At 37.2% G+C, this 26580-nt stretch overlaps 1 protein-coding gene across 5 annotated transcripts in view; it reads left to right on the top strand.

Moving 5' to 3' along the window:
- Positions 1-26580, top strand: part of golga4 (golgin A4) — a 77499-nt gene that overhangs the window by 18644 nt on the left and 32275 nt on the right. For all 5 annotated transcript variants that reach the window (XM_015357278.2, XM_015357279.2, XM_015357277.2 and 2 more), the window contains 9 exons: positions 651-722; positions 1140-1460; positions 2310-2357; positions 4055-4111; positions 5134-5232; positions 5665-5812; positions 6366-6553; positions 15494-15577; positions 20495-20642. In XM_015357278.2, coding sequence (XP_015212764.2) covers positions 651-722; positions 1140-1460; positions 2310-2357; positions 4055-4111; positions 5134-5232; positions 5665-5812; positions 6366-6553; positions 15494-15577; positions 20495-20642 — 1165 coding nt within the window. The remainder of the gene's footprint in view (positions 1-650; positions 723-1139; positions 1461-2309; positions 2358-4054; positions 4112-5133; positions 5233-5664; positions 5813-6365; positions 6554-15493; positions 15578-20494; positions 20643-26580) is intronic.

The raw sequence follows: 26580 nt of genomic DNA, 5'->3' as shown, positions 1-26580 counted from the left end.
TAATATTGTCAAAATATGCATTAAATAGCTAATAATATACCAATATTTACAGAACTTTTGATCTGGGACATTTTAGGGAATCGTTCCTTTGTAAGAATCTAATAAAAACATGAATGTATATTGCAGTGATTCATTAGACCCTCTAAAGAAAGTCATACCAACAAGAAAAAGTGGAATTAGTGAAGATTTGAATTTCTACAATAAACATGCAAGACAATAAAATACTTTAAGGTAGTGGTAACAAGTATGAGGTGCAGAATGTTTCAGGAGCATTAAAGTAGCATTCATCTAAATAAAAAAAGACATTATCCTACGCAGGCCTTTTAATATTAATAACTTTGCCAGCTTTTTTGTAGTAGAATGAAGTAATGCCAATTGCTCTGTCTTCAGTTACTGCTCTACTAATTTTTTTTGCCTCTCATGGCTGTGTAGAGTAGAAATGTTCTTTAGTTTTAACCCCTTTGGTTCTGAGTTGCATGAGGTCACCTGATATCGCTTCAGGGGTGCTCAAGCAATACTAATTTGCTTCAACGTGTAATTGTTAACATGGAGAATTGGGAAGTGGGCTGCGGATGTTGTTGTGACACTGCTAGGCTGCCCTTTTTGTTACTGTTCAGTTATTATTCATACTGTTCTTTGTTCTCCCTTAGAATGTATCTAAGCCTGTCACAGAAACTCCAAAAACTGGCAGTGTTAACGGAGATGAGACGGACTCAACTCAGGTTAGTATCTCAGCCCATTGTCTTTTGTATCCACCACTCAAGGGTGGATCTGGTCTGTTTGCCCAAGGTGAGGGCAGTTGCACAATTCCAGAAGAGTAATCTTCTTACTATTTTTTTTGTTGTCTCATTTTAGCGTTTTACAATCAATGTATTAGAGGAGATACGACATTGATTATCCTTTTACACTTTTCATTTATATGCAACTGAGGTCTTTAAAAGAATTTGCATTTCAGTGCATAATAAGTGATTCTTGACTGTTAAGATCAAACTTATTGAACTGAAATAGTAACAAATAATCCCTTAAGTATAGATAGGGAGGAAAATAGAAATGCTGAGTCTGGTTGACTGGCAACTGATAATTACAAAACGTGTGCTTGTGGTCCTCGGCTGACTCCTGTGATTCTCTCACCGCTCTAGAAGCTCGAGCCCCAGTCATTCGCAAGGAAGCTCCAGCTCCGCGTGCCCTCAATGGAGTCTCTGTTCCGCTCCCCATCCAAGGATGGCCTGTTCCGCTCATCCTCACGGGAGAACCTGGTGCGCAGCACTTCACGGGACTCTCTCAACCGCCTGGGGGAGGCGGACACCCCCGGGACGCCCTCCTTTGACCCCCCTTCGGACATAGAGAGCGAGGCAGAGGACTCCGCGGGCAGTGTCGACACACTGACCAAGGAGCAGCTCCTCCATCGGTTGCACAGAATGGAGAGGAGTCTGGGCAACTACAGGGGAAAGTACTCCGAGGTGGGGCACTGAGGACTGTCTTTCCTTCATCAAGCAGTACAGGCGCAGGAGTTAATTGAGTTTTTACATTTCTGCATTGGTTTAAGCTCTTGAACCACAACATTGACGATATCCATTTTCGATAAATAACAGAATTTGTGTGCCATCCCTCCATATTCTAACTGCTTTAGCCGATACAGGATACGGAAGACAGGTGTAACCTGGGGCAAATGTGCGACAGGGAAAGAAACAGCCTGGATGGGATGCCAGTCCATCACAGGGCCCACACAGACACAAACATGCACACATTCCACCTAGGGACAGTTTTCTCAAAAATCTAAAAATATAAATTAATCAATGTGTTGGAATTAGTTTACCAGTGCTGGGTATTTAAACAAAGTAATTGAAAACAGCTTTTGGTGAAATTATTAGTCTGGTTCTAACTAATTGACCTTTAGTCCACATATTGAGTCCATGTAGGTTACTAGCTGGGGGACAATATTCACACCTTAATTCAGATTTCACCAGCCTGTTTGCACAAGCAATGGACCACTTCTGTTAGGTTTCAACAGGTAGGTGGTGAAAAATAATTTCGGTCTGATGTTTACTTTTCGAGAACACTTGCTAGCCAATCACCTAAACACTTTTGAAGTGAAAAGCTAGTCTGCTGGCTTCAACTTGATCAGGTGTGCATACAGTATACTGAATAAAATATGTGTTTATATATACATCCCAGTATCGAGAAATAAGCCCTGATTTTTTACATTCATCCTATGTTGACTCTGTCAGAACTCTATGGTCATCTGAAAAGAAAGAAAACGGTAGCTTTAGTGTTTCAATGCCTTCTGACCTCCTGTTTCTTACTTTCAGCTTGTCACTGCCTATCGAGCGGTACAGAGAGATAAAGAGAAAGTCCAGGTAATTTCCTTTCATCATTGCTACATGATTAACCGATTTTGATTTGGAAATCTTTCAATATCACATTTGATATACTCTCATGTTACCATGGTCAGGGGTGTCCATTCCTGGTGCTGTTGGTCTGGTGTGTTTGTATGTTTTCTAGATTTTTTTAAAGTCGCAGTACCTGAAGAACTGGAAGAAGCTGGTTAAAGTAGTTAATTTACATCAGTATCCAGCTGGTTTAGCTTGTTAAGGACTAATTTGTAATTAAAACCTGCAGGCACGCCAGCCCAAAGTAATTGTTTTATAGAAGAATGTGCTTTGTTGTTTGCAATTTGAGTGTAATTTGTTACCAATATTGTGGCTAAACTCCTCGCTGGGCTTGAACACTCTTTTTCCCTGCAGTTCCCCCTGAATGATGAAGCAGGTTCTTACTTCTTTTCCTGATCTGTAGGTGTGTTTCTGGCACATTATGGCTGCTGCATGTCACTGAGGTGGCGGTTGCTCCTCAGTAGTGCATGAAATGGGTTCATGAAGGCATGTAATTCTGAGGAATAGCATTAAGAAAAATTACAGTAGAAGCCTTCAATATTTTTAACGTAAGCAATGTCAGCCAAAGTTGTGCAATAATGTTCTCTAAAACTGATGATAAAATGACATTATTTATGTAACACCTGTAGTTTCCTTGAAATGATAATTCAGGCATATCTAACAAATCACAGCTAAATCTTTTTTAACTACATTCTTAAATACATATAGTACTGGTTATTCTTTATGAGATTGTGGCTAAGTGGAAGAAATTAGCTTTTAGTAGAAAGGCACCCAGTTCTTTCAGTTTTCTTTAAGCTTGTCTGGTGAGACTTTCTCAATAGAGAATAGAGACTCTGGAATGTGGCCCTGCGGACAGGCTAGTTCAGTGAACAGCAAAATCTTTTTCATTAGATTGTAATGGAGAATCTGTAATCCGGGGGGAAAGCAGTGTCATATCTGCTACAATTTGTTTCCCTAACACTAAGCATAATGTTTATTAGGATTCACATGAATGAAAAATAGAGTTTTGATTTAAAATACCTATCTGTTATGGACTGCAACTTGATCAGAGCTCTTCAGGCAAGTGTTAGATAAGACAATTTATGTGAAATGGAAAATCTGAGAAAAAGAATGGTAAAACCCATTACGTGTTTTCTTTCCAACCCAGAAAGCCAGAGCTTTGCTCAAAACGGCAAATACTTCAGAAGCCACTGATCCTGCCAAGCACCTGTCATATAATCCAGTTCTAACCAAGGGAATAAGAAATTGCATTTGCCTCAGTTGTTTTTTATGGATATTTAGACTAATAGACTTTATGACTTGCCCTTAGCTTGAGATTTACCATTGTGTGTCTGTTTTCCCATTGTGGTGTCATTTATTGCAGACAACAAAAATATCTCCATGGAGATACCATGCTAAAACTATTTGTTCCACTGTTTTAATCTGCATATTTAAGCCATAACTTGCATTTTGTCATAAAACTACCACGTTTTGGTGGTGGCTTATTACCTGGTTTATTTAATGTTGCAGCTGGTGTTGTACAAAAACAAAATACAATGTTTTGATCTCTCCAAAAATATATGTTTTGAAGTGAAGTGCAAATATATTTAGTAGTAGAGATTGCATGGCTATCTTGAATACAAAGTAAAACTGTATAATTTAATTATTCATTGGATTCTTTTCAGGCAATTTTGAGTCAAAGCCAAGACAAGGCACTGCGAAGGATTGGGGAGCTGAGAGAGGCAAGTTGTCTGTCTTCATCCCGACTTTTACTAGTCTTTACAGATGATGGTAATAAGCCAACATCTTTGTGCAAAAAACAAACCAGCTGAAAAAATGCATTCTGCTCACTACAGTAGGGCTGTGCAAGACACATTTAACATTGCTTTTTTACAGAAAAAGTCGACATAAGATTTTGAAAGTAGTTATATTAAGGACTCTGCAACATAGGCTTACCATTGGAGCAGTGGGTTAAAAAGGGAGTAGGGAGACATGTTTGTACTACCAGATTGCAAGCCTTCTGTGATCAGCAATTAAATTAATAGGTCAATAAGAATTTATAGATTAGGTCAGGCCTAAATTTTTGTTTTTGAGTGCTTTATAGACTTATTCTAGTGAATATCATTGTAGCTTGAGCAGGCAATGGCCATTGGCGCAGAAGGCTGCAGGTGTGGAAGAGATAAGCTCAGGCATGTCACATGTAATTTCTCAACTATTCTGGTGCATATAGTTTTCAGTTTTCACTGTAACCTGAAGAACAGTACATTTGTGAGGAATAAACAAAAATAGTAATTGACACAAATATTTTGAGCTCATCTACAAAAACACTTAAGCAGAAGTGTTTCTGTGTCTTAAAAAGCAATAGGTATGTGTGCCTGGGGACAGATAAGACTTTAGCAGGAATATAGCCTCGAAATACTTCATTTGGAATTATGTAATGCCCCAGGAACCTTGAAGTAAATTAAAACATAAAATGTAGTGCTCTTCCCCGGAACAGTTAAAAAATAAATCATTAGCATCTCTGTTTGGAAGGTTAAAAAGAAAAATGAAAGAAGTTTAAATTTATTTTATGAAGGAAGGTCGTGAGACATGCATCTTCAGCTGTTCTCATGCTTTTAACAATTGAGGTTGCAACTCCTCCCTTTCTGCTCTGATGAGATCAAGATATAGTAGAATGGCATTTTTAAAAAGTTGAATTTCTGGCTGTTAGGTGAAGAGAGCTGGCACACTGGTATTGTAAATGCTTTCTGTTTGTGATGGCCAGGAGCTACAGATGGACCAGCAGGCAAAGAAGCACTTGCAGGAGGAGTTTGATGCTGCTCTGGAGGAGAAGGACCAGCTCATCACTGTCCTGCAGACTCAGGTGGAGATCTCTGCAGTAGAAGTGGTGGGGGGATGATGGGTAGAGAGGATAGGGTGTGGGCTAGCATTGCTCTTCATTTATTTGTGAAGTGTCCTCTTAATTTGTCATAAAAAATAAAAGAACCCAGCTTTTAAACTTTAAGTGAATTTCCACAGACCATACAATATACAAACATAAAAATAGACTTTTTTTGTAGGTAATTGTACAAATAGGTAGTTTGTTATTGGATGAGGTAAATAGATCTGTTGAATGCTTTAGTATCTCAGAATCATAATTCCACCATTAGAGATAGGGAATTCTTGAAGGAATACATGACACAATGACATGGTATTAAAGTTTTCTCTCTCCATTGACAAATATAGACTGGGCTGAAGTCTTCACCTTGTGCAGTGCATGTCTGCATGCTGATGTTTGTACTGTCTGTCTGCACAGGTGGCACTAATGAAGAAGCGTTTGCAGACTGCCCAGGTGGCTTCAGATCACAGTGAGACATTACCCCAGTCTGCAGAGGCAGGAGACACCGAGTCTTCCCCAGAGAACACCACACAAGGGATCACAGATACCTCCAGCCTTTCTGAAGGTAGGCCTTCTAACATGCTCAATGTATATTTGAAAAGGGGTGTAATCATTGCTTTAGAAGAATGCTAGATCAGTGTGTGGAGTGATAAGGGCTATAATTCCTTTTTGTAGTCAGGGTCCAATAGCTGGTGATCAGATGCAATAGATCACAACAGCCTTGTTTTTAATTTTATAAGATATTTGATTCTATTTTTTCATTGTTTCTCCTTTAGCAGTGTTGCAGGGTTTTTTTTAAATGAGCAAGAAAAACATATCAGCCTCGTGTCAAATTAATGTGATGTTTCTAAAAGAACGGAAAAAAAGGAATGATAAATATGCAGGACATTCTATGGTGTTAAGCTTCCAAATATCAGTGACATTTTTATGATTTAAAGCAAAACCTCTGAAAGTTGCATACAATCCTCTCCTAAGAAAAAAATGTCAATGTTCAGCATGCAATTTCTATTTTAATTATTAAATGCCTCAGAAGTCTATAGCCTGGCTGATGTTCTGCATTTCAGTACAAGTTGAAGTTTCTTCTGATGTAGTTAAGACTTTGGCTCTCCCACCACTAGGGGGAAGTGGAGATGCAGCAATGACACTGGAAGCTCTCCAGCAGCGAGTAAAGCGGCAGGAGAATTTGCTGCAGAGGTGCAAGGAGCTGCTCCACACACACAAGGAGCGCAACTCTCAGCTCAGCAGTGAGAAGGAGGCCCTGCAAGAGCAGCTACAGGAGCGCCTCCAGGAGCTGGAGAAAATGAAGGTACATAGGTTCTGCCAAGGCTAACATGTCACCTTATGAAACTGAAGATCAAGATGAAAAAACTGCAATAACTTATAAAAAATCACTGCTGTTAGTGGTTGTACACTTAGAAGACTTTTTAATACCAATCACGCATCAGGGTTTAAAAGCCTGATACTAGCTGTGCTTTCAAAGTTTAAATCAAACTCTGAGCTACTTGCTAGTCTATTTTTGCTAGTGTAGTACTTCAGGCTAAAAGCCAGTATGACATTTTCCCATTTTCCAAGTGGATTCTGCCAAGTGAAAAACAAGTCTGTTAGGAAATCATTATTATAATCTTTGTTTTTTTTAAACAAGGAGTTATCATGGCTTAACGTGAGGGTATAACTTCATAGCTGGAATATACAGTATTTTAATAGTTGTCTATTAAAACTTTGACAACAACTTTAAAATGCCTTAGATCTTAATAATATTTTTCAGTGAAAATTAGCTCATCTTACATTGCAGTAATAACTTCCCAGAGTGATTAGAGTCATCATTAATCTATTCAAGTTATATCAGCATCTGGACATACTCAAATAAGTGAGTTCTAATTCTGAAAATTAGGTAGTGAGTATCTTGTATCTGAATTTAGAATCTTGTATCTTTTTAAAGTGAGATACATGCAATACTTCCTGAGTTTTAGATACTTCTTAGAAACATTTTAGTTTTAAATACTGCATTTTTTGCTTTCTGTGTATAGCTTTGGTATTTTTATATAATATGGCCAAAAATAGTCATGAGTACAATGAGATGTGGTTGTTTCTAATAAGAAATGTGAAATAAACAGGTTCAGGAGTGAGCAATCAGCATCAGCTGTCATGCTTACAAATCACATATTACAAATAATCAATAAACAATCAGCAATTACTCATCAGTACTGACCTTGAGGATCCAGACTTGTTTCAGAATGATCAAATTTCTGTGTTTTTAATCTTCAAACCAACTCAAATCACAGTAGGTTCCAGGGAGTGCCATTTTCACCCAAATAGACAACAGAGATTTCAGGTCCTACCTACTGTGTAAGCATTATATTACATAAGGGGCACCCACAGCAGTTTTCTTTGGCAAGTGTTAGATGATGTTTCACAGCTGCTTTGTTTGCATTCAGTAAGGAGTTTCTTAAGCATCTGGTTAACATGAGTTGGCAAGATGTTCAACAAAGTCTAACCTGTCATTTTGCACCATGTTTGGGAGGCTAAAAACCTCAAGAAACCTTCACTTAAAGAATGAATGTAAGTTTAGGAAACATCCCCATGCAATAAAATGGCACAAGGTTTTATCAACCTTGTCATTAATGCTGGAATAGATTGTGCTACATTGCCGTGAGAATAGTTTAATACAAGAATAAGTATTGTCAGCTAAATGGCTTTATTTGGCTAACATTTTCTGCAGCTAATTGTCATTTACATTTAAATGCAACAATTTTAAAAAAACATAATTTTAAGCTGTATTGATACATATTAAAAATATTGTAATAACATTCATAAAAGTGTTTGTCAAAAACATTTATTTATACTTCAGCAAAATTAACAACTTGTTGTGCTTTAAAATCCTATGTTTAATAACTTGCACTCTTTTTACCATAATTAGCATAGTAAAACAAAGTATTTTATTATGTTGCCTATGTTTTGCTTCAAAAACAAGTTCATTAAGGTAACTTTGCATGCCTTCATTTCATGTTTAGTTACCTACTGTCATTTGCTTTCTCTAGTAGTGATATCCTTATCTACATGCCTATATAAAGTCTACACACCTTTTCCAAAGGAAAGGGTACCTTTGTGACCTAACAGCTTAAATTAAAGCACATTAAATCGAATTTTATTTTACTTTTACACATTGTAACATACTGCTTCAAAGAGAAAAGCAAATGTTCAAACACACTCAAAGTAATTACGTATGAAAACGTAACCGCTGTGGGTTAATAGCAACATACTGGGGATGATCCCATGTTAAGTGCATACTGTAGCTCCATACATTAGGTTAATAACAATTGCAATTAATTTGGCTGCTGAAATTAGTCCCCAGCTCTGTACTAAAATTATTTGAAGAGTTTAGTTGTGCATATACAATTGTATTTCAAATACAACACAATAGACCCATGTATCAGATTATATTGTGTTATCAATTATATGGGATATTAAGGAAGAGGGGTACGGTGGGTACAATGTAGTACTTCATTAAGTTAAGTAAGGGTATATAGAAGAAAGATCCCTTGAATTGCAGTCCAGACTGCAGTAGTTTAATTTTTGTAAAATCAGTATCATTATCATTACTGTAGAAACTTAACTATCCTGAATAGTCAAGACCCACAGACATAAATTAGAGAACCCTCTCAAAAGAAGTGTTACCAAATGTGGAATATGAAAGTGGATGAGGTTTTATAGTATTTCTTATACATAAATGTAGCCTAAGCCTGTCTTAAAAAAAGTTGTTCTCTTAAACATCTAAAGTGTCTAGTATGTCTCTATATCATTTATCAATAGAAATTAAAGCCATTTTGATTTGGCACATGATCAAATTCAAACAGCTTTTAACTGCAGCTGCGCTCATTTCATGGTGCATTGAAATGTATAGAATATCACATAGCTAGTTGCATCTGGAGTATCTTGGAAAACATACAGTTATTTATTCAATTCTAACTATCGCAAGCATTCAGCTATATACAGTATATGACACAGTAGTAAACTTATATAAAAGTTGGACCACATCTTACTTACTGGTAAGAATGAGTCAAATATTCTGAATTGGATCCCCCTTCAGTTTTTGCTTGGTAGAACAACAGATCCTTAGTACCAAACCAATCGGAATCAGCTGGTCTCCAACTTTGTTCCACACAGGTTTTCATTTATTTTGGGAAGGCAGCTGGCAATGATCCTGAGATAGAACTGTACTAGCTTTTTTTATAAAGCTGCTTTCCAAACCCAAGAACACGGTTCATCATGAATAAAGAAAAAGACAGGAAAAGTACAGTAAGAGTAAATGAGAAAAAATAAAAGCATACGGGTTTTTACAAATTGACTGTATGAAATTAGATGTAGACCTTGGTAAAAAGGTATGTTTTAAGTTCAGACTTGAAGAGAGTTACAGAAGTTGTCTCTTGAGGAAGGTCATTCCACAACACTGGAGCAATGACAGAGAAGGCACGGTGATTTGTGATTTAGTCCTGGGGACAGTGAGTAGAGGACCGGCTTCAGCTGAATGGAGCCTACGGGGGAGAGTGTAAATATGGAGGAGTTCAGAGGTGTGTGAAGGAGCCAGGGTGTTTAGAGCCTTGAAAGTCAGCAACAAGGTCTTGTATTGAATAAGTGGCTTCATGGGCATCCAATGTAGAGACTTAAGTGTGGGAGTGATATGCTGCCAGAGTCTGGTGTGAGTAAGTATTTTAGCTACAGTTTTCAACATATTCAAGTAGGTAGCTACGTCATCATGCGTAGGCAGCAAAGGAACAAGTAAGGTTTATTCCATGCTGAAAAAAGAAGAAAGGAAACATAGCCAAAGAAGACTCCACAGCCTAAACACATTTCCTTTCTTCATGGAATAAACCTTTACTTGTCCCTTGAGTTTTTAACATATTGCAACTTGTTGAGAAAAGAGTTAAGTAGCCCATACAGTACAGAGTTGGAGAAATGTATGCCTGAGACAGGACAGTTAGGAAAGGAAGAACATAATAATGGTTACCATAAGTGAATACCGCATTGGCACATTTTTATTGTCAGTTTGTTAGTACTGAACTTCTTCACTATTTAAAAATATTCCATGATGGATAAAGTTATTAAAATCTGAGCACAGGATATTTAGAAAGTGTTCTTGGCAATGGACAGGAATTGGCTTAAGAGATCTGTGAAAAGTTGTAGACCTTGTAAAGGGAAGGAAGACCAGAGGTTAAAAGTGCACTCATCCTTTTAAAAGGATTAAATCCCTGGAGACATTTACAGTACATGTTCTTGCTGCTCTTGATATTAGTAACGGTGCATAAACCTGTCAACTTTACTCAGCAGTTTTAAACATTTCCATACTACAAAACGAGTGATATTCTTATAACTTTCTCACAAATCAATGCTTGACAAGAATCGGGTAATTCCATTTAAACCTCCTTTCATATGTGACTTGATAGGATTTCTTCTTTTCTCTTTGTTCATAACTATGATACAGTTAAGAACTGGACTGCTAAAATAATTGCACATTTTACAAATAATATTAGCTCTAAATTACAGAATATAGTGTTTTTCTGCAGGTACGGCATATCTTTTTTTTTACCTTTTCGAGTCACATTGAAAGTCCCTTTGGTTTTGAATCTAATTACTTGCAAATTTTTACCAGTTACTAAAATGTTGTGTCCTAGGGATGTAGAACCTTGTACCCAGGACACTACCATCAAACTAACTTCTGATTAGACTTGCACTATAATGTGAATTATAATTTTAACCATTTTGAGTTAATAATGTTAATTATACAGTAAACTGATATGGAACAACCAGCTCCACTCAACGCTTTCAAATCCTTTGAACAATATTTGGGTTTGGTAACTTACTAGGGCAATGACTAAGACACTGCTTGTGAAGTAGATAATTTTTCAGATCTGGATCTTCCTTTGATGAAAAATAGTAAAACCAAAATTAAACAGCTTATTTACTCACTACTATGGACACTTTTCCAGTTTACCATTTGAAAAGTGCTTATTTAAAGGTTGGTCCTTATTTTTGGCAGTAATGTCCTTAAAATCTGCATTATTTTATTTTTAATGTTCTGTGAAAACCTCATTGAAGCAGCTAATAATTTGTATTGCATGGATAAACAGAATGATTTACATTTTCTGGCCTATAAAAGAGCTTCTCACGAATGGTAATTCATCATTGCTGGAGAGGAATCTGTTCTTTCCTTCAATTTTTGAGAACCCTTCAACTCTTCAGCCCTAGTGTTTCACAGGAAAAGCTGCGGTTCACAGTTTATTGGAACAACGTGTGTGTGAATAGCAAAATCTTAAAAAAAGGCCTGCCGCGGCTTTATGTCATTCTAGTCTCGTGAAAAGAAATTCTTTAAATTCCAAAGAGATTGTTTTCACAAGTCATTTTGCAGTCTGCATCATGACTTTTTTCTTAATCTTAATATCTCTTATTGTTAGCATGATATTTGAATGTTTAGATGCTTGAGCTTTTTAAAGAATAATGACTGTGGTATGAAGGGAAAAAGTATGCAAAAAATGGAGAGTATGTAAGAGGGAAAGAAATAGAAAAGTTCTGTTTCTTTTTAATTGGAAGGTGTTGAAGAGACTTCTCATATGTGTCTCAGAATTACAACCATGCACTAGCAGAAATCTGCTTATTCCATCTTGGGTCATGGTAAGATGGATCCCGTTCTGGAAGCAAAGAGGACGAGACAGGTCAATATCCTGGACACATACTGTAAGCATATTTGTGACACTAGTTAACATAGCCACAGTCCGGAAGGTGGAAGGAAACATGGCAGCACAGACAAAACATGCAAACTTCACAGAATGTTCCCCAGTCTGGAACTGAACCCAGTGCTCAAGAGCTGTGAGGCAGCAGCATTAACTGCCACTCTATTCAGAGTGATTTGCTTTTTTGTATCTCTGAGACATCTTTACTGTCATAGTCCACTCTCCCCACCTGCTTCAATAAATCCGCTCCCCAAAAAAGCAAAAGTGATGTGCCTGAATGATAACTGCCCAGTAGAATTAACATCTGTGGTGATGAAATGCCTGGAGAAGCTGGTGGTGTAACATAGCAACTCCTCCATCACAGAGTCCCTAGACCCCTTGCAGTTTTCCTACCAGAATAACAGAATAGTGGATGATGCTGTCTCTGTAGCTCTATATACAGCCTCGGAACACCTGGACACTAAGAACTCATATGTAAGAATGCTGTTTGTGGACTACAGTTCAGCATTCAATTCAATCATACCCAGCCAACTGGTGACAAAGCTCAGGGGACTAGGGCTGTACAACTCTGTCTGCAACTGCAATAGGTAATAAAACATCAACACCACTCACCCTGAGCACTGGCACCCCACAAGGCTGCTGTGTGAGTCCTAGGTTGTACTCCCTGTTCACTCACAACTGCACAGCAAGACACAGCAACAACCACATCATTACATTTGCAGACTACACCACTATAATAGGCCTGATCAGTGATGATGACGAGTCCACTTACAGGGATGAAGTCGTACAGCTGCTGAGGTGGTGTCATAATTATAACCTGACTAAAGAACTAATAGTGGTCTTTCCGAGACACAGGCCGCACACTCACATCCCACTCAGTATTGATGGAATGGAAGTGTAAACAGTCACCAGCATTAGGTTTTTGGGAATTCAGATTACTAATGACCTAACCTGGACTGTGAACACAGACATTATCTTGAAGAAGGTTCAGCAGCGCCTCTATTTCCTGAGGTGCCTCAAGCAATGGGGGATGCCAGTGCCTGTGTTGGTGAACTTCTACCACTGCACCATCGAGAGTGTCCTCACAAATGGGATCACTGCGTGGTACAGAAACACCTCTCTGTAGAGAAAGGCACTGCAGAGAATGGTGAATATGGCTCCGAAGATCATAAGCTATGGTCTCACAGAGTTTAAACAAATTCTGGCCATCACAGAGGACAGTCACCACCCCAGGCATGAGCTCTTCACCCCACTGCCCTCAGGCAAGAGACAAGAGCATAAGAACATTTACTACCAGACTCCTCAATAGCAGTGTGATTGGCGAACACATTTGGCCATGCCCCTCAGACCACACCTACACCATCTACCTCATTATAATTTTACTTATTGGACACTGCAGTCATTGTTTACATGTCTGAATTGTTTACATTCAAACTGTTTACTTGTTTACTTGTACATTGTCTACTGTTTGTATATTGTCTTGATGCACTGTCCACACTTTTGTGTTTTACACTTTTGTTTACCAATCATGAGACTTACTGTAAGAAAGAATTCAATTGTACCAGTACATGTACCGGTTACATATGGCAATACAGTTCAGATTTGAGATTAGCTGTTTATGTAGTGTTTATGTCCTCCTTTTTTATGCGTGTTGCTTTGTATAAAATATTATATGAATTTAAAATGTTTTTTGAGGAAATATGGAGCTCACTAAGGTCATTATTTCAGATGCATTCCATCCATGTGGAATGTTTGTTCTTTGTAGGAGTTGTTTGTGCAGGGGAGGGTGAATGCACCAGGGGTTCCAAAAGGTGTCATGATTCTTTAGCCGTGTGGAACGTCTGCACTCTGTATTTCTGCCCCACCTCATCCTGTGTCCTGAGTGTGGAGGATGGTAGGGTGATGTGTCTCTCTCTGAGAACCCACACTGCAGATCTAGTATCTGTTAGATCTGAGGTTTCTCACAGAATTGCATAGTTACTATGTTTGTACATTAAGCATAGTGGATTAGCAAGAATCTTGCCAGTCGAAAAAAGGTATCATTTTTCCTTTTCAGATAGTAATTGTGTTGTATTTTGATGTAATCATATATAGTGAGGTTACCAATTAGCATCAGACATTCGGTCCATCCAGCTTGTTTGTTTGCTAGTGGCTAATTGATGCAAGCGTCTCATCAAGCTTCTTGAATGAAGCCAGGGTATATGCCATGATGGCTGAAGAGCTTGTTCCAGAATCCTCTATTTTAAAAAAAAAAATGCCTGATCTTCTCATTTATAAAAAAGAGTTTCCATTTATGTCTTCTTTTTCATAATACACTGGGATATCCATAAGATAATCTTTTTTTGTGTCATTTTTTTCTCTTTTGGTGTCATCTACTTACTTGGATTTTAGATCAATTAGATCTAGATTAGGATACCATAATTTAGATCTAATTGATATCATTTATGAAGAACAGTAATGCATAAGGATCCTTGTGGTACTCCACTATGATATCAACCCAATTTGAGCATTCATTCTTTGTTATAGGCAGGTCTCAATCCTGATGCACTTTATTGAATGCCTAATTTTTTTTAATTACTCAATAAACACTCAAAATATACCATGTATTCTCTTTATCCATTATTGTCCAAAGAATTCCTAGCATGTTACGCACAGCCCACACTTTCTAAATCCCTGTTGAGAATACACTACCCATTTCAGTACAAATGATGCTTTAGCTCAGATTGTTTCCACAGTTTTACACTTTTATTAAAAATAGTTGCTACATTAGTGGTCATTGTGTATTTGCATTGTCTTGAGTGACATGAGTTTTGTTAATGACACAAGATTAATGTCTCTTACTTCCTGCATTTCAATTGTACAGAATATGTACCTTCAGGCCTTGGAGATTTGTCTTAAATGCTTCTTGTACATTTAAGTCACCATCTTCTTCTTGCTAATATTATGGAATATAGAACTTTGTCTTTGCTCTGGGTGATGCATGTTGTCTATTGAGCAAGTGAAATATGCAATGGCTTAACAACACATCATTAAGAGTGACTACAAAGTGATTTTTTTCAGATATCAGTGTTTAGGAGGGCACACTTTAAAAGTGAAAACTGTGGTGCCACAGGGAATATAATTCATTATTTCATTAATCTGAATCTTGAGTGCCTGGTTTACTCACTACCTTAAGTACACTAAAAATGATTAAATTCTACAAAATAATTAAAGAATGTTAAGAAGCAGGTGGACTAAATCATTATCAGAGCAACACTGTGGAGGAGTGGTCAGGACTCTAAACTCAAAACAAAAACTTTTGGGTTCAAATCCTGGATGCGTCTTTCTCTCAGATTACGACAGTAGAATAGAATATCCAGATGTTTAAATATAAGTGTAAATAAATGTCACTTTGGGTAAAGCTTTAGCCAAATTATTGAATTAAAAAACATGATTATTATTACCTCTGTGCTAAGGGACATGATGCAGATCTTACTGTATGTTGCTCAGAGGCCTTTATTAAGCTTGTCTTCTGTCTTCAGGAACTTCACACCACTGAGAAGACGAGGCTTATCACTCAACTCCGTGATGCCAAGAATCTCATTGAGCAACTGGAGCAAGATAAGGTGGGTCTGGGCAAGGCGAGTGTATTCAGACTGCTTTATCCCTGTTTAACCCTTCTCTTCTCATGTTATCCACATGGGTCCAAAAGATGCCACAATAATCTGTAAAATAACTAAAATATTACACATAGTGCAACATCATAGAGTATTGTTTGTGTTTGGTGTGTTTGTAAATTGGTCATAAATCACTTCATATAAAACATTAACTTGCTGCAAACCCAAATCTGTTTTTTAGAGAATCAGCATTCGAATCGCTTTTATTTGCCAGTGCGTGTCAGGTATAGACATTTGCTTTGGTACATTGGAACCTGCTCAACACAACACCCACACGGGTGCAAAAGGAGCATTAGCATTACTGACATAGTTACATTGGACAATATACAAAAGATGGGGGAGTCACAACACAGTTACAATATGTGCTCACGGTGCAGAACATGCAGACATTACAGTATGTATATAAGACACAGGAACATTCACATTTAACATTACAGTGCAAATATATGAACAATATAGACATTATAGGCAAGTTCAGACCATGTGCGAAAGTGTGGTCTGAGAAGTAAGGTGCAACTATGTAAACATGTTGGGAAGACACACCAGTTATTAAGCATCAGATACACAAAATGTATGAACTAAGCAGTAATAATAGTTCAAAGTTTTTTTTTCCAGCTGAAACGGGGAGTTGTTGGGGGAGAATGCTGGTTAAGCAAGGATACGGCATTGGGAAAGCAACTGTCCAGGTGTCTGTTGGTTTTGGTTTTGATTGCTTTAAAACATTTTCCGGAGGGAAGCTTTTGAAATAAATGATGACCAGGGTGGGAGGGATCTGCAACAGTCTTGGTGGCCCAATTCACTGCTCCAGATTTGTAAAGCACAGGATGGGATGGAAGACTGCAGCCAGTCATTTTCTCAGCACACTTGATAATGCGTTGCAATTGGTTTTTGGACTGTACAGTAGCGGAGCCAAACCAGACGGTGATAGAAGAAGTAATCACACTTTCAATAATGGCTCTTGAGATGTCTCAAAAAGTACTGTACATGCGCAGCTGTGCTTTCTTTATAATGGAAGCAATGTTTTCATCCCAGCAGAGAGTGTTTGAGTTGATAATGCCCAAGAATTTGCAGGATTCCACCACATTGACAGAAGTGTCCTTGATTACCATGGGGGAGGGTGCTGGGGGATGTTTTCTGAAGTCAATTATTATTTCTACAGTTTTAGTGGTGTTGAGATTATATCTGTACTGGCTCTCATCGCCGTTTGTGGTGAGGCCTTTAAGACTGGTAACGTCTGCAAAATTAAGTAATTAACTGAGAAGTATCTGAGGGGATTTCCTTTTGTTAACTGGTAACAGTTTGGAAACCTTTCCAGACAGATAAACAGTCTTTGTTAGCAAATTAGTATATTACCTTGGTTTTCATGCTAGCTTTTCCCAGGCGGTTCAGGGTTAATGTCATATTTATTAAAACATTTAAATATGTTATTGTCTAGGAAGATGGTGCTTCGCACAGTATAATTTTTTTTTATATGTGTACTTTTGATAGTGATGAGTATAATAATAATTGCTTACACTTTTATAGTGCTTTTCTGGACACTCTACTCCAAGCACTTTACAGATATGGGGGACTCCCCGCCACCACCACAAATGTGCAGCACCACTTGGATGATGTTATGGCAGCCATAGTACGCTTGTACACTCACTACATACCAGATATCAGTGGGGAGGAGAACTCATAGATGGGGATTATAAGAAGGCCATGATTGGTAAAAAGACCAGTGGGAAATTTGGTCAGGACACTGGCCTAACACCCCTACTCTTTTCGAGAAATGCCCTGGGATTTTTAATGACCATGGAGAGTCGGGAACTCAATTTTATATCTCATCGGAAGGACGGCGACTTTACAGTTCAGTGTCCCCATCACTATACTTGGGCATTAGGACCCACACAGACCACAGGTTGAGCGTCCCCTACTGTCCCCACCAACACCTCTTCCAGCAGCAATCTTAGTTTTCCCTAGGAGGTCTCCATCAAGGTACTGACCAAGCTCACACCTGCTTATCTTCAGTGGATTGCCAGTTGTGAGCTGCAGGGTGGTATGGCAGTATAGAGTATAGATATTGTAGAGCAAACAGTGAACTGACGCTATTTCCTGTTGTTATTTTTACATTGTTAAAATTGTACTTTTGTCTTTTTCTGCCTTTGCCCCCCATCAGATTTGTATTAAAAGTTAAATTCTGTTTATGTGAGTTTAGAAACTGCTCTCCGTCTTATGGTTTGTATGAAAATTAGAAAAACAAACTGACTTAATTTGAAGGACAGGCCTTGCTGAAAGTGAACAGAAAATGACTTCTTTCATCACCACAGCTGTGATAAACCTTTGACCTCTTGAACACAAGATAAAGAGAGATAATGGAGCATGAACCCTCCTAGCAGGAACTGCAGAGCCAGGCCCCTGTGGAATGCTTTTGACCGATATCACTGTGAAGCACTGCTACACACACATATTGTACCGGGTTTAGAAATAAGGATGCCCACTGTTTTCTTTGTGCTATATTCTGTTTCTCTATAGTGGAATGTTTCTTTGTGTGACCTCTTACAATTTTGAAAGACTATCTCTGATTGTTTTTAGGTTGTTCTGGTTGTGAATAATGAACAAAATGAGTAGGCAAAAGGAAATATCACACTATTTCCATTTTCAAATTATACCCACAGTATATGCAATGCTTAGAATGTGAAAGCAGAATTCATTATGATTTGGAGGAGCTAAGAAATTTTAAATAACAGGAAGTGCAGTACCTTGCAAAAGTATTCAGACCTTTGCATAGTTTTCACTTTTTAGTGCTTTAAAACCTGCACCCATGACACTTAGAAATTGTTAAGAATATCTGTTCTAAACACAACCTACTCCACTCCATTCACATTTAATATGAAAGAAAAATGGCAAGGTAATGATTGTATAAGTATGTAAAACCCTTTTTTATGGCAAACCTTTAAGCACACAAAGTTATCTTAAGGAGCCACAAAATCAGTTGAGTTGCCATGCTTTCAAGAAAAATACAACATTCTCTGCTTGAAATTCATTGCCTGACTGGTAAGGTCTAAAACATTAGGAAGGTCCTTATTATCTCTTTGAGAATTATAAAGTAAGTTATTAAGAAGAGAAAGACACCCAGACACTGCCTAGATCGAGCCGTCTGGGCAGGGCAGAAACTGGTTACTAATGACGCTTTGAATTCAGTGGTAACTTTGAAATACTGTTGGGATATAATGTCACTGTCACTCCACAAAGGGGTGTGTAAGGAACACAGAAAAACACCACATGTCCCAGTGCATGGGCTTTGGAAACAATGCACATTAGTGACACTGCATAGATGTGGTCAGACAAGATAGAATTGGAATATTTTGGTATAAATGCAAAGAGTTACAGGTGACACAGATCCAGCATAGTGCATCACTCAGTTAAAACCAGAACTGCTGTCAACTATGGCTGTGGCAGCATTATGTTATACTGTAATTCAGATTCTTATGAGCAGGGACTGGGAAGTCTGTCAACATTTATAGGAACATAGATGGGGCATATTGAGAAGGAAAACCTGCTTCAGACCTAAAACTGGGGCAAAAATTCATGTTTCAGCAGGGCAGTGATATGAAGGCCAAGGCCAAAAATACACTGAAGTGGCTTAAGAATAATAAAGTGAATGTCCTTGAGTGGCCCAGTTAAAATCCTGATTTGAATCCTTTTTAGAATCAGCAGAAAGACTTGAAAATGCTTTCCATATATTGCTTTAGAAAAAACTTAAGAGAGCTTGAGAAAATGTGCCAAGAATGGGAAGAGATTGCATCAAGATGATGTGCAAAGTTGCTAGAGACTTACCCAAAAAGACAAAAATCTGAATACTTATGTACTAATTAATTTTATTTTCTCTTCAGTTCTGTTGCCATTTACTGTAACTTATTATACCCTTAGAAGTTCTTGGTTTGAGCATTCAGACTTTGAATAAATTAAGTTTAAAGAAGTATGTGCATCATTTTGTAATTTAATCAGAAGAGACATTGCGGTAAGCGTCTGAACATGTTAGCAAGACATTGTGAATGATGTAGGGTGTAATGTCACCCTTGAAATGACTGCCTGTGTGTATTTTTTAAATGTATTATATGAGATAACTTCTTTATCAATGTAATTATTGTTCCACTTCTAATGAGAAGGGAATTTTATGTCATCAGCACAATGAAAACATTGTAAATAGAAATAGATTGCTGAGCATGCAGAGTTTTTTTTATTGATCGAGTAATCAATTAAAAAAAAGGATGAGTTTAGAATGCAGGTCAGTTCCTGTCTGTTCAGACACTACTCAATCTATAGTCAAGGACTTTATTTTACAAGTTTGTTTTGTTACATGATTGTTTGGATTCATAAAGTCAGTCCACAATAACATTGTTTCATATTGTACAATGTAACCAAGTTGCTTTAATTCTTTTAAAAAACTGCATTGAATGAAAGTGAACTCCTGGTTTGAAAGATTAAAAAAGGGGACTAGCACAATAGACTAACTAGTGTTTTTACATTTTGTTTGTTATACTGTATAAAGGTAAAAACAAACTATAAACGAGTTCATTCTTCTCATCTCTTGTTAAACTGGTTGGGTGGTTGCACTCAAATAAAGAGTGGAATCTTGAATTGTGTCCAGAAAGCTGATTGCACAAGCTGAACAGTCAGTAGACGCTATAACTTTGGGGGACTGGCAACCCCAGAATAGGCAAGTTCAGGGATGGCAGAAGTGTGCACAGGGTGGATTTGCAGAACTTTCTTCATGACCACATAGTCGCTTAGACTGTAGTGCAATAGAGGAAATTTAGACAAAAAGAAGAGGGGGTAGCTGGACCACAGCTGATTGGGGTGCTGTTTCTTTTGGTGTCTCAGGGGATGGTCATTGCTGAAACCAAAAGGCAGATGCACGAGACACTGGAGATGAAGGAGGAGGAGATCGCTCAGCTTCGCGCTCGGATCCAGATGGTAGCCGCCCAACGCGATGAACTGCAGGAGCAGAAGGAGAAGTCGGAGAAAGCTGGTAAGTACCCTGGGCTCTTTTTTTGTTTTAAGGGCCATTTACAAAACTCATAACATTGACCATTTCAGTTCTTTTTTTATTCATTATTGCTTGTTCTATAATTGCAGAGTTAAGATGGCTGTTATTTCTTTTCAAAAAAATATGCTTAGAAAACTCAAGATGGTAAAATAGAAAGGTTATAATGCTTACACTAATAACGTTTAAAAGCTGGGGTTTTCGTGCCAGTTCTGTCACTGGATGTCTCTGGGAAATGTTAATCATCGCTACAAGGCCATTGCAGATTGTGTAGTCTTACCATAACACTGGCATTGTGGAGCCTTTGATTTCTTACATCCATATACGAAAAACTAATCAATTCAGTGCTTATTCTATTCTTTATAAACTCAGTGTAGCTCTCAAGCTTAGTTCTATAAATATACTGTGATGGTAGGCTAATAAATTTGAAAGTCAGTGTTTAATTATTTACATACTGAAATGAAATGTTTGTTACCTAGTTTAAGTGGAGTTAATTCTGTCATGTCATGTTCAGCTTCATGTTTAACTTAACATCTAACAGAATTGCACCAGGGAGGGTGACTGGAGTGTAATATGAAGGGAACAAATGAGGAGGCTCTTTTTGCAGCTGACAGAACTGTACTAGATTTCTGATAAAGATTCAGGTCTTTTTTCTTAACCAGTTTCTTTTATTCTGTCCTAATTACTCTAAATTAAATTAAAAGGGATTGAAAGGATCTACATTCAAAAGACCAATGGTTCAAATTGTTCAGACAATTCTGTCCTAATGGCTGTTCTAACCACTTTTATTGTTGCATGTTAGCAGCAGGCAGAGGAAGTTGATTGGACTTTCAAAACAGCGGTCTTATTATTTATTATATCAGCTGCATTTATAAAAAACTTGCACAAGAAAGTTTTATTCTGTTTAGCATAATACTGCAAAGCAAACATTTTTTAAAACAGTAACACACAGTAATCAGTTTTTGTATTGCCCACAATTTGCTTTGTTTACATATTTACAGAGGAATTTGTTTATGATATTGCTGAAACATTTTGGAAATGCAACCCCACATTCCCTACAAGCATTTGACAGAATGAATGTAGTTTTGGAAAGTTTGGCTGTGGCATCATTATAAAATTTCTTATCTGAAAGTTGAGACATTGTATGGTTTTATACGTTAGGTACCTCAGGTTTATGTTGTTCTTTGCCTGGGAATCCTTTCATATTTTGACGTGATGAGACATTGTCAGCAGTATAGTGGACCAGTGCATGAACCAGAAATCCCTGTGAATCCTTCTGTATGAGGAGGTTGATCCACATTCAGCAAGAGTCAGTGGAGCACAAATATCAAATTATGACTAAAATAGCAGTTTGTAGTGAAATCACTATTAACAGCATTCCAACTGCTCAAGTGGGTATCAAGTGGCCCCATTACTATAATATTGTCATCATTAAAACACTTTGTTGTCTTAAACTAAACTTCAAGAACCCTTCCTGATTCCAATTAAATGCAATGCTCTACAACTACAAAGTGAGACTAACCTGGCAATCTTGCTCTTTCCTATTCTCCATATTTCCTACTGATGCAGTTGTGCATCCACAGATATTGTTGCAAGGGCACTAGTATTCGGTTATTCAGCGCTGTTTCGTGATCATTTCAGTGCGATTCATGGGTCTTTTCAGGGTGCCCGGTTTTGTCAGCAGTTGTAGTTCTGCTATGCAGAAGTACTCCCTGGGATGTTACCAGCTTTTGGATTATCTGGTGGATTTGCTTGAGTTGATTCATGCCAGCAACACTCACTGAGCTCCTGCACTCAGCTACAACATCATTGCAGTGTGCTTACCTCTACATTCTTCATGAAAGCAGCTTAATTTTTGTACTGTATGAAGCAGTGTTTAGGGTCCTGGACTTGTAACTGAAAGGCTGTAGTTTCTTTTTACCAATGAGATACTACCCCAGAGCAAGTTATTTCACCCAGATCGCTTCAGTGTTATACCCTGCTGTATAAGTTGGTATAGGTTTTGGACAAATGCATTGACAGAATAAATTAGTATTGCTATACATATTAATCCTAAAAAGCATATATTGTTACTTTTTTAATTGACACTTGTCAATTGTCAATTAAGGTTGAAAATACATATTGCGTTTCTAAAGTGTTTCAGTGTGCATAATTTTTTGATAACACGGTTTCTCCATTCAAATTGTTTTTTAATTATATTATAATTAAAATTATAATTATATTAAATGAATTGAGCTGTTTACTTCATTAAGAAGTAGAATAGAATACTTTAAGCCACATGCAGTACCTCCATTTTCAATGTATTTATTTAATAGCAAATGCCTGTATTTCTAAATGCTGTAAAGCTCAAATTTTGTGACTTTAGCTTTCACTAACTTCTAAATTTGTTCTGTGGGAGCCTCATATAGCAGTATGAGGGTTCGGCCCTTTGTTACAGAAACTCTACATGTTTTGATGTTACTTCTGACAGAATTTGATTGACCATTTATAGTATTTCAGACTACCGTTCATACCCTTGAAGGGGGCCAGGAGGTGGTCTTTAACAAAAGTATATTTTTTTATATAAAAGCAAATAGTACACGGGCCTTATTTAAACACTTTCATTTTGAACATGAACACTGTTACAGTCTTTTCTTGTTTCAGATAAACATACCATGACTATTTCTACTTTTATGTCATTTTGAACTGTCATTCCATTAATATAGTTAAAAAAGAAAAGGTTGCTAAATTATGAACAAGTAGAATGAATGCTATCTTATGTATTGCATACTTGAATGCCACATTAATTAGTATGTGTGTTTCAAAGCCATTGAGTTTTTTCGACTCTTACACTCCATTTTATTTTTATGCATCCACGCATGCCAATAAGTGAATCATGGTGCCTTTCCCAAGCCTTGTATGAACAGGACTGGGGTAAGGGCAACTTTTTATTTCTGCACCAAAAGGGAAATGCTTTGGGCTCTCCAAATGGAAATACTTTGATTCTCAGGCAATGGTTACTATATTTAGCTAAGATAAATTGCTGAAATTATTGTACTGTTGCCATTTGGAAATGGTGATTAAATTATATTTAATCTGAATTAAAACAGTTTTAAAATTTTGACACTCTTTTTGTGGTTGTTAAATCACTCTATATGTCTTCATCAACACTGCAAACTTTATGTACAGAAGAAACCGGAATTAGTCTAGAGTATTGTAGGTATAATATAGCATTGTAAATCAATGGAAGAGAATTTGGATTTTTTGCCGTCTCTTCAAAATGTTCTACAAAATATATATTTCACTCTAATTTGCAGTGATGGAATTGATTTGAATAAATGATGTGAAGGCTTTCTCTGGTAGGGCTGTGACTTTTTTCTTTACAAAAGGCAGTATGGTACTGGCCTGGGAGTGTTTGTACTGTGTCTGTTAGGGTAGGTTTACTCCCATGATGTTTCTTGCTCCTGTCTTGCGCTGAGCTGCTGGTGAACAGTTTAATGTCAGAGTAATCTTTGATCTGTACTGTGATTTTACAGAAGTAGACCATAATTCAGAAACTTTGTGTTAATGCTAGGAGACTCCTTCCTTTTCTGAGTTTCTACTCAAATGATGTTTTTTGATAGGCAAATGAACTAGCTACTTCTATTGCCTAGCATTTTTGCATGTTTAGAGTATACTATTGTATATTTACATTCATTATCTAGAACATTAAAATGCCTGTTTGCATGATTAGGCTGTGCTGTTTAATTTTTTTTTACAGCTCTTCCTATCTCAGTTAAAGATTATCAGAACAAAGTTTGGTCTAAGCATGATAATTAGCTATGTTTTATGTCTGTGTGTACACCCTCTCCCTACCTTATGCAAGACTCAGACCTTAAAACATCTATGGGTTCCATAATAAAACTTTCTAGTGCAGTTTCCACCAGGGCTCTGTTTTAGATTTCAGTATTTCTTTGTTCTTGTACACATACTGTATGGTAATTTCTGCACATTATCTTGTGCTTTTTCACTGAAAATTCCCTATGTTTACTGTTTTTACTATTTACTGTGTATTTTGTCCTGTGTTTAATTACCGCACACTGAACACTGTAGGTAATGACATATACAGTTTTTTCACAAATAAATAAATTTGCTAAAAGGTCATTCTGAATTATTATCTGTACTGTATATTTTTAAGTGCATTCTGTATTTGGTGTTTAGATATTAGAATTATAAAGTGATCAGCACACACACTTGATAACCATTAAAGCTCAACAAACACTGGTGAGCCTGCAGTTCAGCTCTCCTGTCTCTCCTTCCTCACTCACAAATAAAGGAAGATCACTGCGATATTATCAATGGTTATTCTCTGCATATATTCACATAACGACTTAGAAAAGGTCACTTTTAACTTGCGTAAGATTCATGTAACGAATCGTGAGGAACCAAACCCTTATGTAATCAGGGGAGTGGGTTTATATAATTAAAAAATGTAGGCCAATGTCTTCTGATGTCTCTTATAGTGTAGGTGTACTGTAAAAACATAATTGTGGAGGTGCAGTTAAGCTTTTGAGGGTTTGATGGTCTAGATTTGGTTTCTTTTGTGAAAAGAGCATTGTTCCTTTGTGTGACCATGCATATACTGTATGCATAGATAGTACAGTAACTCCATTTAATGATTTAGCTATGGAACATAACAGTCCATAAGCAGACACCTGCATCATTAAAGCCAATCTAATCAGCCTTTGAAAACAAGCAGTGTATTTTGCAGGTTGCTGAAGACCAGCTTTATGAATGGGTTTTTAACTTCCATTGGGTTAAGCAGTTCAGTGTAAAATGGAATAACCACTGATTGCCTGGGGTAAAGGCCAAAGAAGTGAGGGGTGTCACTGCAAATAAAATTTTTGCAGTTGGAATATATTTTAAAGAAATAAAATTACTTACTAACCGACTTTCAGTTGTAGTTTACACTTCCTCTTTTCTGAGATAAAATGAACTTCACTTCTCAGTTTCTTGATCAAAATCAGACTTTGTTTCAAGTCAGGATTGTTCCAAAGCATGTCTCTGGATGATTTTACAGGAAGAAAAAATAACTGTTTTAAATCTCTTCAAAAATGGCCCAGACCACAGGAAAAGCAATCTGTTTTGATTTTGCTTTGGTGCCTTACAATGTAGGTAATATTTTCTTATTATATAAAGACGTCTGATATTGACGTGGGGAAGAAAGTCTGTTTTCAAAATATTTGTTTGTGAAAAGGGCAATCAAGCCTTTTTTTTGTGGATGATATGGATATGCATTAGACTAATAACAACACTAAATAAATGTGCTGCAAATAGGAAAAGAGACCATATAATGAGATTATAATCCCTGGGATGCTGTCCATATGAAGACTGTATTACAAACCTGAAGCTACTCCTTAATTTGTCACACGTTTGGTTTTAAAAAGCCCCTTATATGTGGATGCTTACCCAGTATTGTTTTTGTGTAGGCGTTACGATGTAGCAGTACTTCCTTGTTTTAAGAAGAATTTTTCATTAAAATATGACTCTATTTCATAAAATGGCCTCCATTTTTCAATATTGCAATACATCTTGATGTTTTAAAAATGGAATGATTACTTCTTTGGCATACTGTACTTAGTAGCTTATAAAAATTGCTCCAGTATTAGGGGGTCCAAGAGCCCTCTTAATTCTTGTTATGTCTTTGGAGTTTGAAGCTCTCTGACAGAAGGGTGAGATTGCCTGAGATCCATCGTATTTTCCGCTGAGCAGCCTGCAGAGTGTATGACTGTTACCCATTATCTCTTCTGTGTGCTTTCAGCCCCTCTCCATCCATTTTGCTAGTGCTGACTCTCTGTGCCCTGTAACTTGTGCTTGTGCTGATTCATGGTTATACTTGTCCTGCATGCACTTTGCAAACATTAGAATGTGTTTTTCCTAGTCACTGATATATGCAGTTAAAACA

The sequence above is a fragment of the Lepisosteus oculatus genome, chromosome 10, assembly GCF_040954835.1.
Source record: "Lepisosteus oculatus isolate fLepOcu1 chromosome 10, fLepOcu1.hap2, whole genome shotgun sequence".
Classification (NCBI taxonomy): domain Eukaryota; kingdom Metazoa; phylum Chordata; class Actinopteri; order Semionotiformes; family Lepisosteidae; genus Lepisosteus; species Lepisosteus oculatus.
The sequence above is the reverse complement of the archived record's forward strand: the minus strand, read 5'-3'. Positions and strand labels throughout refer to the sequence as shown.